Source organism: Seriola dumerili, unplaced genomic scaffold (genome assembly GCF_002260705.1).
Source record: "Seriola dumerili isolate Sdu_G_001 unplaced genomic scaffold, Sdu_1.0 BDQW01000219.1, whole genome shotgun sequence".
Taxonomy (NCBI): Eukaryota; Metazoa; Chordata; class Actinopteri; order Carangiformes; family Carangidae; genus Seriola; species Seriola dumerili.
Window position 1 is genome coordinate 421,256 of NW_019174474.1, and position 11,807 is coordinate 433,062.

Sequence of the window (11,807 nt, forward strand, 5' to 3'; positions counted from 1 at the left end):
TCAGCATTGATATGCTAAGAGATAAGACCTGTGCATGTGGAGAATCCATCACTGTTATGTCCACTGATCATACGCGCTCTTGCTCTTGCCTGTATGTCTGATGAAATAACCTTCTGGTCTAAACAAATCAGCATCTCTGTCACCGTCTTGATCTCTGCTGCCGCTCACCCAGCAAAGCACATGTGGGTTTTGAAGGTCTTACTGAAGGAGACAAACGCAGGAGTGAATGTTTAAAAGAGCAGTGGTGTGTGTTTTGACAATCCAAAGCCTGCAAAGAAAGCACTTTAAGAGACCAGCTTGACATTTTGGGAAATGCAACAAAATCTGCCTACCAGCGTCTCTAACTGTGTGTGCAGACAGAAAGCGAAGCAAATCTCCACCTTGCATCATTCCTGTGAATTTCACTGCTGGGCCATTTGTGCAGTTTGTGTTTATTTGCCCCAAACATCCAATGCACCAGCTTGTCAGAGGTTAGCTGTGAGCTAGCTATATGTACCCACTAACCGTGTGTGTGTGGGAGTGTGTCTTTATGTATTTGTGTACGGCTCAGCCTGTGACTGAGCCCTGAACTCATCATAAACTCCAGGTCTTTCCATCATTTTCCTCCAGTCTTTCTCCTTCGTACTGTTATCTGTGCACATTTATAAAGCTGATTCATAAAGCGACAGGATAAGTGCAAACGCTTCGCTCACGCTGAAACATTTTCACCTCACATGGTCACGCCTCTGTCGCAGTTTACATTGCCCCAGCCAAATTTGTGCTCACTTACTATGTGTATGTATGCAGTTGTGTTTTGTCTAAACACATAGTAAAGGTCACTAATTAAATGTCTGAGCTTTGGAGGTGCTGGTAGGTGGATTTTGTTACCTTTGCACAGAGCGACACCAGCAGTCTCCCCCCGTTTCTAGTCTATGTGAAGCTCAGCTAATCTAAGCTAACCAGCTGCTGACCGCAGCATCTCACTTACTGTACACACATGAGAATGTCGAGCCTCTGATCTAACTCATGGGAAGACAGTGAATAACTGAATTTCCCAAAACGTTGAGCTATTTCTTTAAATGTTATTAAATTACCATAGGTACAATACTTCCAAGAACAAATGAGTTCTTATTAGAAAGACCAATATGAGGATAGATCCATTTACCTGCACAACATATATCTTTATTTTCCCCACTCTCAGAGTGAAAGATGGGCTCATCTGTTGCCCTGCTGGCCCTGCTGCTTGTCCTGGGCTTCGCCACTGGAGTATGGAGTCTGAACCCGGATGACCCCAATGTCTGCAGCCATTGGGAAAGGTGAGCATGTATCCTCTTGTGTTGACCACAGTACATTGAATTTTAGATTTGAAAGCGAAGCTGCAGTAATCTGAGAACACCAGCTCCCAGGACTGATGCTGTCGATCCTGGAACTTTTTCAATGCACCTGCTACAACCGCTCTTCACCAAAGTTCCAGATCTATTTTCAAAGTCCATACAGCAGTATTGATCTCACACAGCTCAAGTCGCCAGGCTCTGAGAGACTGGAGGAGTTGCAGCTTCAAATGAAATACGCAGGCAAATTGATCAGTGTACTCTCATTCCAATCAATCATGACAGCCATAGGGCCTGAATAATTATTAGTTGTGCTGGCCAGTGTCACTTTTGAGAAATAAGCAGGAATAATTTCCGTCTTCAATGCAAAGGGGAGGAAAGAAATCTGTGAAGATATATTATCTGGATTATTGCTTGACCAAGGTGAGGGTACTTAAGAATCACGGCTCCACCTTGCTGGCATCAAAATGAATTCCCTAAGTGGGCTGTCTTCATGGCTTTGTGGTCCCCCAGTATCCTTAGACTAGGACTGCATATATCACTAACGTGAATCACATAAAAGCTTCTCTCACTTCTTTTTGTTTTTGTTGTTGTTGTTGTTGTTGTTGTTGTTGTTGTTGTTGTTGTATTTCCCTTCCCAAGGAGGATGAAAATCTATATTCCACGCTACATTCAACATGATTACAACAGTGTCTTTCACCAGTGTATTCAGTTCCTTACTACAAGTAAAAGTACCAATGCGATATTGTAAAAAAAATAATCCCATTACAGGTAAAGGGCTGCATTCAAAATGTGCAATCAAAATGTATCATTTCAAATATCATTTCACTGTTTTAGTTGGTCAAAGTGGAGCAGGTTTTTAATTAGTCTAGATACAAGCAGTTTAATCCAGTCCCAACCGAGGGGGTCGGGCCTCGCTAAAGGGTCAAAAGATGCATCTGACCTGCTGTGAGGTAATCAGTGGGAGAGTTCTGTTCTGCTACACAAATTTGTTCTTATTCTGTGGACTTTTTTTTCTAGTCTTTGCTGTTTTTTGTGAAATATTGGATAATATAACCCCTTTTAAATGGTTGTTTAAATAAAACCATCTACGACATTTAGGGAAATCACTGTTTTGGTTGAACCGCTAACAACTCATCTGAAACATGACAAAACACTGCTCCACTCTGAAGACTTACTAGTAACTAGAGATGTCAGATAAATGTAGGGAGGTACAGTAATTTGGAGGACTTGTTGAGTAAACTAGAGTACACTATTTTCCTCTGAAATGTAGTGGAGCTGGAGTATAGAGCAGCATAAAATGGAAATAGTCAAGTGAATTAAAAATGACCTCAAAACAGTTCTTAAATCCAGTATTTCTTTTCTACCACGTGTCCTTGCTTTTCTGTCTTTTAGCTACGCTGTGACTGTGCAGGAATCCTACGCTCACCCGTTTGACCAGATCTATTACACCAGATGCACAGACATCCTCAACTGGTTTAAATGCACAAGGCACAGGTAAGTTTACAAGAGTCTCCTTGTTTGTCCCCACATTTATTTCATCTGTGGCTCAAACTCTACCGTTTCCCCAAATCAGAGCCAAGTCTTTGAAGGCTTCAATAAACGTCCTTGTTAATGTGGCTGACAGTGAAGTAATCAGAGCCTGGATCTGACTGTAATCATCTTACAGTAAACAATTTAATTACTCCATTAAGGTTTATAGTGGGCATCCAACTAAATAAGTGCACAGAAAGTCACGTCCCAAATGCTGACTTTTATGTAGCAGGTGTTTTACACAAAATTCCACTGGCTTTTAATTCTTCTTCTTCTGTTTTACTTTATAAACTTGATAATCCAGAACAACAAAATATCTTGGCACAAATGGCTTTGTCTATCTGTGTTTTTCTGCCCTTCAGAAATGGTCAGTCTTTACATCACGTAGCTTTCTCGGTGTGTCTGTTTTTCCAGGATCAGCTATAAGACGGCTTACCGGCGGGGAGTGAGGACCATGTATAGGCGCCGCTCGCAGTGTTGCCCTGGTTACTTTGAGAGTGGAGACTTGTGTGTTCGTGAGTGTCCTTTTTTTAACTCCTTTGTCCTCGCTGATGACATTTTAGGTTATGCCTGCTAGACATTTAGAGAAAAGGAGTAAATATTAGGATTGATCCTTACTCTGGTGCTTACAGATTAAAGCTACAACTCCTTGCAGGCCGCCACCGCCCCCCCCCCACCCCCCCCCCTCACCCCCACCCCAGTCTGATCCTCTTTATCATGAACATCAAATAACACCCCACCACCACCTCCTCTGTTAGCATCCATGTGAGTTTACTCAGTTTAAGATGATTGAGCATGATTTAACATGGAGGAAAAGCATTTTACACCATAGCCCGCGCCCTGCTTTACTCTTACTGCAAGAGTCATTTAATTGAAGTTGTATAACAATGAGAAAAATTAACGAGCCTAAAGACTGCTGGTTACAGACTGAGTAGGTACAGCACCCGCCATAAAACCACACTGGAGTTCAATAACATAAAAAGAGCAGAAGCCGTGAAAATTGGACTGGAGCAATATGCTGATAACAATCCTTCACTGTCATTTTTATAGCTTCATTAATGGTCATCAATTTCTATTTTTAGTCACGCACATCGAACTGAATATGTTTGCATGTTGGCCAAATAAAGACAGAACATATAGCTTGTGAGAGCGACATTTTAAATATTCTCTCCTTACCTAATGTTTTATTCTCTTTAAATAAGATTAGAATCACACTTTAATATTTTCCTACATCTTTTGCAGTACGAGGAGGTTACTGATACAGTGACTGCAGCCATGTGGGTTTGCTCTTTGACCACAGCAGAGCTTGTCCTTGTCTAGGCTTTACTAGCCTCAGGGCAGGAGCGCACTGGGAAGTCAGCCAGCCGGCCAAGAATAAGAGCTGGTGTGATTATCTGGGGGTCGTAAGGAGATTGATCAATAATGTATCCATTAACCAGTTGACTAATAATGGAGGTACTTAGTCATTAAAAGTCTTTTCAGGGTGTTAACCAGGTGAATCTCTAAACTGTGGAGGTGCCGCTCCCATGTGGCCTCCCTTCTGTATGAACAATAGGTTTTATTTTGATAATATATAGGGCTAAGAGTGAAGACAGCCACTCTCCTCTTTAACCCTCTTTCAGGTGAAGTGGTGAGACTGAGTTGATAGGGGCCGAGAGGGCAGCTTTTTGCTTTCTGCTGCCTTTGCAAACTGTTCAACCCCTTTTAATCCTAGCACTCTCACTACCAGGATTAAGAGATTTGTACTCCCTGAGCTGTTTTGCATGCAGTGACAAAAGGGTGCCCCCTTTTGTTAGAGTAAATCGACCCAAAATTTACTCAAGTCGTCTATTTCTGGACACTTTGTTGTTTACTGAATGTAAAATATCCCTCCCCTTGTGTATTGTTAGTTTACTGTAGCATTTTCCATGAAGTCGATTTAATTAAAAGTCTGAAATGTTTGAAGAGTGTTTGCCTTTTAATCCTGCCTGTGTTTTTCTTTTTTTTCTTTTCTTTTTTTTTCATTATGTGGCACCACATCAACACTTACATTAGCTCCAGTGAGAAGCGGCTAAATGAATCATGGGGATATGAGGACCTTGAATGAACCACAATTATCACACAAATAAGCAAAAGGAGAATACTTCTGACAGAATCGCCAACATTATCTTTAAGGTTGTTTTATTTCCTTCCATATTTGGATTTGATTGCTTCATTTTCTCAAAGCTCTCCACTATGAGTTGAACTTTGATCTGTTTCTCGTTAATTAGTGCTTGAAGCCCCCGACTAGAGGTCTTTATTAATTCTGTGACCTTTGATCTGTCGTAAGTTATTACCTTAATCTGTAACTAGCCTATGTAGCGGATGTGAGGAACTCATTTCCCTCCTAATAAGCATGATTATTACAGTTGTGCAAGAGGAAGTGAGAGGAGCTCGCTAATGACAACAGCTTGTAATATCTTCAGAGGCTGACAGTCTCTGCAGGGCTGTGAGTCCCTCTTTTTGCAGAGCATTTAGGGCAGATGACTCCTGCATGACTCTTGCCCGTCCATTGCTGCGAGACAATTCTAAAAACGGCATTGGCGGCAGAATTAGTTGGGTTTTGTTAAAGTTTCAGGCAGCAATATGCTAGCACATTTCACATTTGGGTTTTGATGAACGGGGAGATGATGAGATTTTTCTCCAGAAAGGACTGTGCCCTTTGATTTCTTTTTCATTTTGGCTTTGTTGCTTTTTTTTTTTTTTTATATGCTTCAAAGACGTAGTTTTAAAATAAATCATCTCGGTACTACATAGAGGCACGTGGCAAAAGCTTTGGAGGAAATTGTTTGATATGTTCTGTAGGCATCTCCCTTAGATTGATTTAACCATCAGCTACATCACATTGTTCCGGGCTTCTCACTTCACTTTGTACTACAAAACAATACAACTACAGAAATCGTAAACAGAATTGTAAAGGTAGGTCTTCTCTCCCTGACTGCAGCTACGCTCTTCCAAAACACATTTAGAGTAGAGACTATAAAGATCTATTTTATCAGACATTTTAAAAGATTGTAGTTTGACTGGGCAAGAATATTAAATTTATTAACACTGCATGACAATCACCAATTAGCTCCATTGTTCGCCGTTCTGATAACACCTCTGCATAATGAGTTAGATTAGCCTTTTATCTAGATGAAAGACTCAATTTTCCAACAGATTCCTTAGACATGAGTTAAGCAGAGTGATTCATGAATTTCAATTAAAATGAAAGACCTACCTCCTACTTTATTATGCCATCCCTTCAGTACACCGGTTCAGATCTCAGGAGAAGGGTGCGCTTTATCCTTTCTCCCATATTCAAAACTTCATTTCCATATTTCTTTTTTTTCCTGAAGGATGTGACACATTTGCATTTCCCTGTTCTCGCTGATCAGAATTTGCTGATTGAAACTAAACGAAATCAACTCATCATGGTGACATTGAATTCGTCTCTCCGCTTCTCTTTGAATACTCTGCATACTGTGGACTCATTGATTACAGGTAGTCGATCTCACACCTTCGTCAGCACAAATGTTGGAGCTCTTCCCCCTTTTCTTTTTGCTGGCTTACTGCAATTAGACAGTTTCCTGCCAGAGTACTGATGCTCAGAAATCTGCCCTGAATTATCTTTCAATCTCTGGTTTACCATTTTTGCCTTGGGAGCATTTCTGAGATTAGCACCGGCTTGTGGGTGTTTGGGATTCGCTCCTCTTTCTCCACTCCTGCTGCATCTCTCCCGCTGGCGGTGGATCCTAATCGAAGCCTGATTGAGTGATAATCTATAGTAGCAGTGTTCAGGCCTGCAGCCAGCTCTTGCTGACCTCTCTGCCTGCAGGATGAGTGCCACGGTGTTGCACACAGAGCTGAAAAATCACCCCAGGGCTTATTTTGTTAAAAAACAAAAACAACTCATAGATTCTGTCCTCGTGCCCTATTTTTACTTTTGATTATAAAACAAGAAAAAAAAAAAAAAAAAAACAGAACAAAAGATGCAGAACTTGGATGATGTGTAGAATGAGGTCTGATCAGATAGGAAGACAGACTGTTGGTTCTTCTGCCCTTGGATTATGTATCATCTCTCAACAGGCCATGTGGACTGCTGATTCCCATCAGGCAGGGTTTCTCTCCCCTTGTATTGGTCTGACTGTCTCCTTCCTCAGATAAGAGCCTGACTGTTTTAACCCTGCTGGCCAGATGACCTTGCCACAGATTTATTTATGCTAAGTGTCTATTTTTGTGATACTTTTCCTTCTTGTCCCGACACCACACTGGTGCTGTGGCAAAAAAAAAAAAAAAAAAAAAAAAATTCCTTGTAGGTCACTTTATTATCCAGCTGCACCAAACTTCCAACTCTTGTGAACACACTCCCAGGAATACTAATGTCGACCCAATCAATTGGGTGCCGTGTTGCTCAATATGAATGATCAAGAAAACTGCACACTTAGTAAACACTGCGGTGCCTGGACCTGCTACATTAAAGCATCACTATATGACAAAGCACTGGCTGATCAAATTAGAGGGGATTTACGGCTTGTTCCTTCATGGCTCAGCCTGCTGATAACAGCTCATTGTGGAAAGTAAAGCTATGTGATAAACCAAGATGTTGACCAAGGACTCAATCTCCTAAGAAATCATTTAGCCCAGTGTCAAGCAGTGAAGATGGATGTTGAATATGAGTGCCATGGAGAAGATTTAGTCCCTTGATGGTATTAGAGAGATATTGAGTGTTCAATTTTATGGGCCATTTTCTTTCAGCTGTTATCTTGGTGGTTTTCGTTATGCTGTTTATTGGTGGTTTAATGATGTTTTACACTCTGTTTGTGTGTGTTAACTCCATTATAAACTGCACTGATGAGGGAACATCTGTGTGTGTGTCTCAGCTCTGTGCACAGAGGAGTGTGTCCACGGTCGCTGTGTGTCTCCTGATACATGCCAGTGTGAGCCCGGATGGGGTGGTCTGGACTGCTCCAGTGGTGAGTGCACTTTACTTCTAAACCCACAATCAGTCACTTAGACTCATTTATTCCTAAAAGGTGTTCACAGCCAGGTAGTCCATAAGACTTTGCTGTGAATCTGTTTTTGCCTCAATGTTCGTCTATCTCAAAGCTGCTCAGCTTTGTATCCTCTCTTCTTAGCAAACACAGCCAATGGAACAGGTAAGTCACAATGAATTCATTCTCATTTGCTGGAAGTGGAAGTGATTTGCTTGATGAATATAGCGGATGGATGGATGGTTGCATCCCCCTGTGTCTACCGAGTTCTCTGTTATGGTCTTAATCATGATTAGACTGATGCCTATGACTTGTTCAGTGGAAAGATGAATCAATGCCAAGCTGAAACAAACCATTGCAGTGGCCTTTCTGTTTACTGGGGTTAATTCAGCATCTCGAGCTGGCTGGGAAGGTGGAGTTCGGGCTATCCGTCCCGCAATCAGCTAAATGCTGGAGCGTCACTGGGGCCAGACAAAGAGGATGGAATCTATTTATACCTTTGTGATGTTTATATGTCTACGGAGAAATAGTGAATTTGAAAACAGGAAGTCAGGACGGAGATAGCAATGACCCAGGTTCCATCTTTCTGACCCCAAATTCTTCAACTGTCTGCTCCCTGTAGCATTTAACTGTTATTACCTATTGCATATTTAGGAATGATTAATGGGAGCAAAAATCAAATCAGTAGTGTTATTGTATAGATCTATGAGTTTTCATTAGCAAGAGAGCCATTCAACTGATTAGCAACTGTGTGTAAATCAGCTGCTCTCTGTGCGGCGCCGGTCCATTGGAGGTGGATTCATGGGCATAAATGACAAGGCTGAGCTGTTTGCTACTGCTCGCTCCCACAGACTGGTGAGGGTCCAACAAGGAGGATGTGAGGTTCAGGGCCCGCAGGGACTCTTGTCCCACTCTTGGTTGGTTAGGAGTGCAGCCGTGTGTGCCTTTCAGCCTGCAGGTGCTGGGCTAATCCACCTTATTAAAACAGACTTGATGATTGAGACAGAGGCATTATTCATAACTTTAGATTTCCATACCAGGCATGATTCCAGGCTTTTTCATTTATGAGCTTTCATCTGTAGAAATGAGGAATGCGTGCCAATTTTTAAATTAAATCTGCCCTCTTTTTCCTTCGTGTAAATGGTTCAGCATGTTTTTTTTGTCTTTCACTGTAAATTTTACTTTCAGCCAGCAAAGATAGGTGAAGTGAGATTTAGTAGCGTTCATGTAAGTGGATGTAGCCATCACATTATGGCTCACATAGGCTGAAAAGCACACATTAACATCTATTCAGTGCTAACACAGTCAACACCATGGTTTACTTGCTGTTTACTTTACCACTGTTGTGTTTGAGTTGAGGTATCTGCGATTGCACAAAAGCCAATTCTGTGGTACGATAGCTGGTGAGAGGGCAGAATGGGCTGGTCACATGACGAAGGATGTGTGAATGTGATAAAAAAAAAAAAAAAAAAGTGTGTCGCCCAGGCTTTGAGATGAAGAGCTGCCGTGGGATGCTCAGCGGCCTAAAGCTGAAGTGACAGTCTTTCAGCCAGTGATCTGGAGCTGGATCAAAGGCTTGGACCTCATTTCTGGAGCAGCACCCACCAGGAAGCAGTTTTGTATATGGGTCAGGTGGTGAAAATAAAGAGTCGGACTGTTTGTGGCCAGAAAAGAGAAGGCGATAAGGTGGGAGAGATTCAGTAAGTTCTTTTGGGAGGGGTGGTGAAGGCTGCAGAAAGATATCGCCTGTTTTTCACCTGCTGGTGTCCACCTGCTGTAGCCAGAAAACATTTCATCCTGTTCCCTGGCCTGAGGCAACTGTCCCACTGAGACCAGACCTGCCCTGTGACCTCCCTGGAGTCATGGGGTGTCTTCTCAAGGACACACTGGTAGATGTGACCAACAGATAAAACAGCAACACGGGATGTTTGCTGTTGACTGTTGTTTGCAAATGTTGTGTTGTTCTACGTCTATCACATGTGGATTTGGAGTAGTCAGAGTTGAGGTTGCGTTCTCCCAGAAGAGTGATGAATGATTAATTGTTGCTGTTGGTTGGTGTGATTGCCTGTGTATCGTGTTTGTGGTATGTGGTCTTGAACATGTTTCTCTAGTCATATATAATGAAATTATTATTTACTTTTTTTATTTTTTCATTTAACAGCTCAGGGTATTAAATGAGTGTGGTGACATGTACCTGTTAATGTTTGGGGGGGGGTTTTGTCTGTTTTTCTCTGTTGTGCTTGTGTTTTCTGTCACTTTGCCTTCTGCTCTTTTTATATTGAAATGCACTGTGCTTGTCTCCTCTGTGCCACTGTGTATACTTTGTTTTGTCAGTAGGGTTCGTCTTGAAAAACAACATTGTTCTCTGTAGGATTTGCACCATGTAAAAAAAAAAAAGAAAAAGAAAAAACTAAATGATGAAAAAATATTAGGCACAATAAAACAGGGACAGCAGCAATTGTTGCGGCACAATTCAGATAGATAGAGCTCTGCTTATCGGGCTGAACAGCATGTCTTTAGTCATTTTAGTCTACTGAAGCATAGGACTGTGTTCTGCCAATGTGGTGATATTATTGGTTGTAGTTTGCAACAAATATAGTATATGTTGCTGTAAAAAGAACAACACAGTATGAGATGAAATGGGAAATCAAATCATTGTAGAATATTATGAGTTTATTGAATGAAAACTATATAATTTTTTTCAGACTCTTATGAGTTTCTTGGATTTAAAAGTAGACTTTCCTTTTCTAAAGTTGCAGTGAAATGACGTAGCCTCTATCTCTGTGTACTTTTCAGCACTTGTGATTTAGTCCCTCTTTATGAGTCTGTCACACAGGGTCACTATATGCTACAGTAATAACAGCTTTCAAATAAAAATAGTGATAAAGATAGATGTTGTATGTACAAGGTATATTTAGCTATGACTGCCATCACTTGTTAAATATTATGTGCATTGAAGCACTATCATTGATTTCATGTGCTTCAGTTGGATAATGATACGTCCCCAGTGCTCAGGGATAAGAAATGTGCATAAATACGGAAGTTTGATTTTACAGTTACTTCTCTCTGCCATCTCCGAGTTTCCTTTTCCTTTTTGTGGTGGAAACGTTCGCCCACTTGTGCAGAGATTCTATAAATCAATGCTACCAAGATGCATATCTGAAAAGTCCAAGGAGTAGTTTAGCTTTGTTAACCGCAAAGCATCCTTTGTGTTCTAAGAAGAAATCTATCACACTTAATAGCCAAATCTAATGTGGTTGGTCAGCCGTGGTCCATGAAGTAACATATTCCTCCCTAATTTATTCAAATAGGAAGGCAGCCACTGCTGTGGGTGCATACACGTAGTTAATTGATGAATGTGGCCTATGAATGCTTGTTTATGGGATATTGCAGTGGACAGCGGCGGCTACATGCTACTTATTTTATGTTGATTGTCAAATAAAACAGTAAGATTTTTTATTATTAAGGTTTTAAATCAGCGATTAGTCTTTTAACCTTCTGGGTTGAACGGTGCAGATGCAATGTGAAAGAGTAACTAGACCGAAACCGTCCTTTCATTTTGGCTTGAGAAACACCCTTGTGAGGACTCTCTCTGGCACCCATCAGTAGGTACACATTATTCTCAGAAATGCATCTGAGCCATATGGTTCCTCTCCAATCCCACAGCAGCAGGACATTGACATGCATCGCTGTCAAAGACCAAGAGACCGTGAATTACACTGAGAGGTACAGAGATGCTCACACAGATTTACTCTCACTAAACGCATCACTCCAAGTGTCTCTATACTTAATGTTTTTCTCTCATAACTTCTCTCCCCATTAATCTGACAGATTAAACAGAATTCACTGTGTGCGTGTGTGTGTGTGTGTGTGGGTGTGTGTGTGTATGTGTGTGTGTGTGTGTGTGTGTGTGTGTGTGTGTGTGTGTATATGTGTGTGTGTGTGTGTGTGTGTGTGTGTGTGTGTGTGTGTG

General features: G+C 41.4%; 1 protein-coding gene across 1 annotated transcript in view; it reads left to right on the plus strand.

The window, feature by feature from the left end:
- The first annotated feature begins 1,188 nt into the window (after positions 1-1,188).
- Positions 1,189-11,807, plus strand: part of LOC111228547 (multiple epidermal growth factor-like domains protein 11) — a 51,972-nt gene continuing 41,353 nt past the window's right edge. The window contains exons 1-5 of the mRNA XM_022754506.1: positions 1,189-1,295; positions 2,706-2,807; positions 3,258-3,358; positions 7,724-7,816; positions 7,979-7,999. Of these exons, the coding sequence (XP_022610227.1) occupies positions 1,189-1,295; positions 2,706-2,807; positions 3,258-3,358; positions 7,724-7,816; positions 7,979-7,999 (424 nt within the window). The remainder of the gene's footprint in view (positions 1,296-2,705; positions 2,808-3,257; positions 3,359-7,723; positions 7,817-7,978; positions 8,000-11,807) is intronic.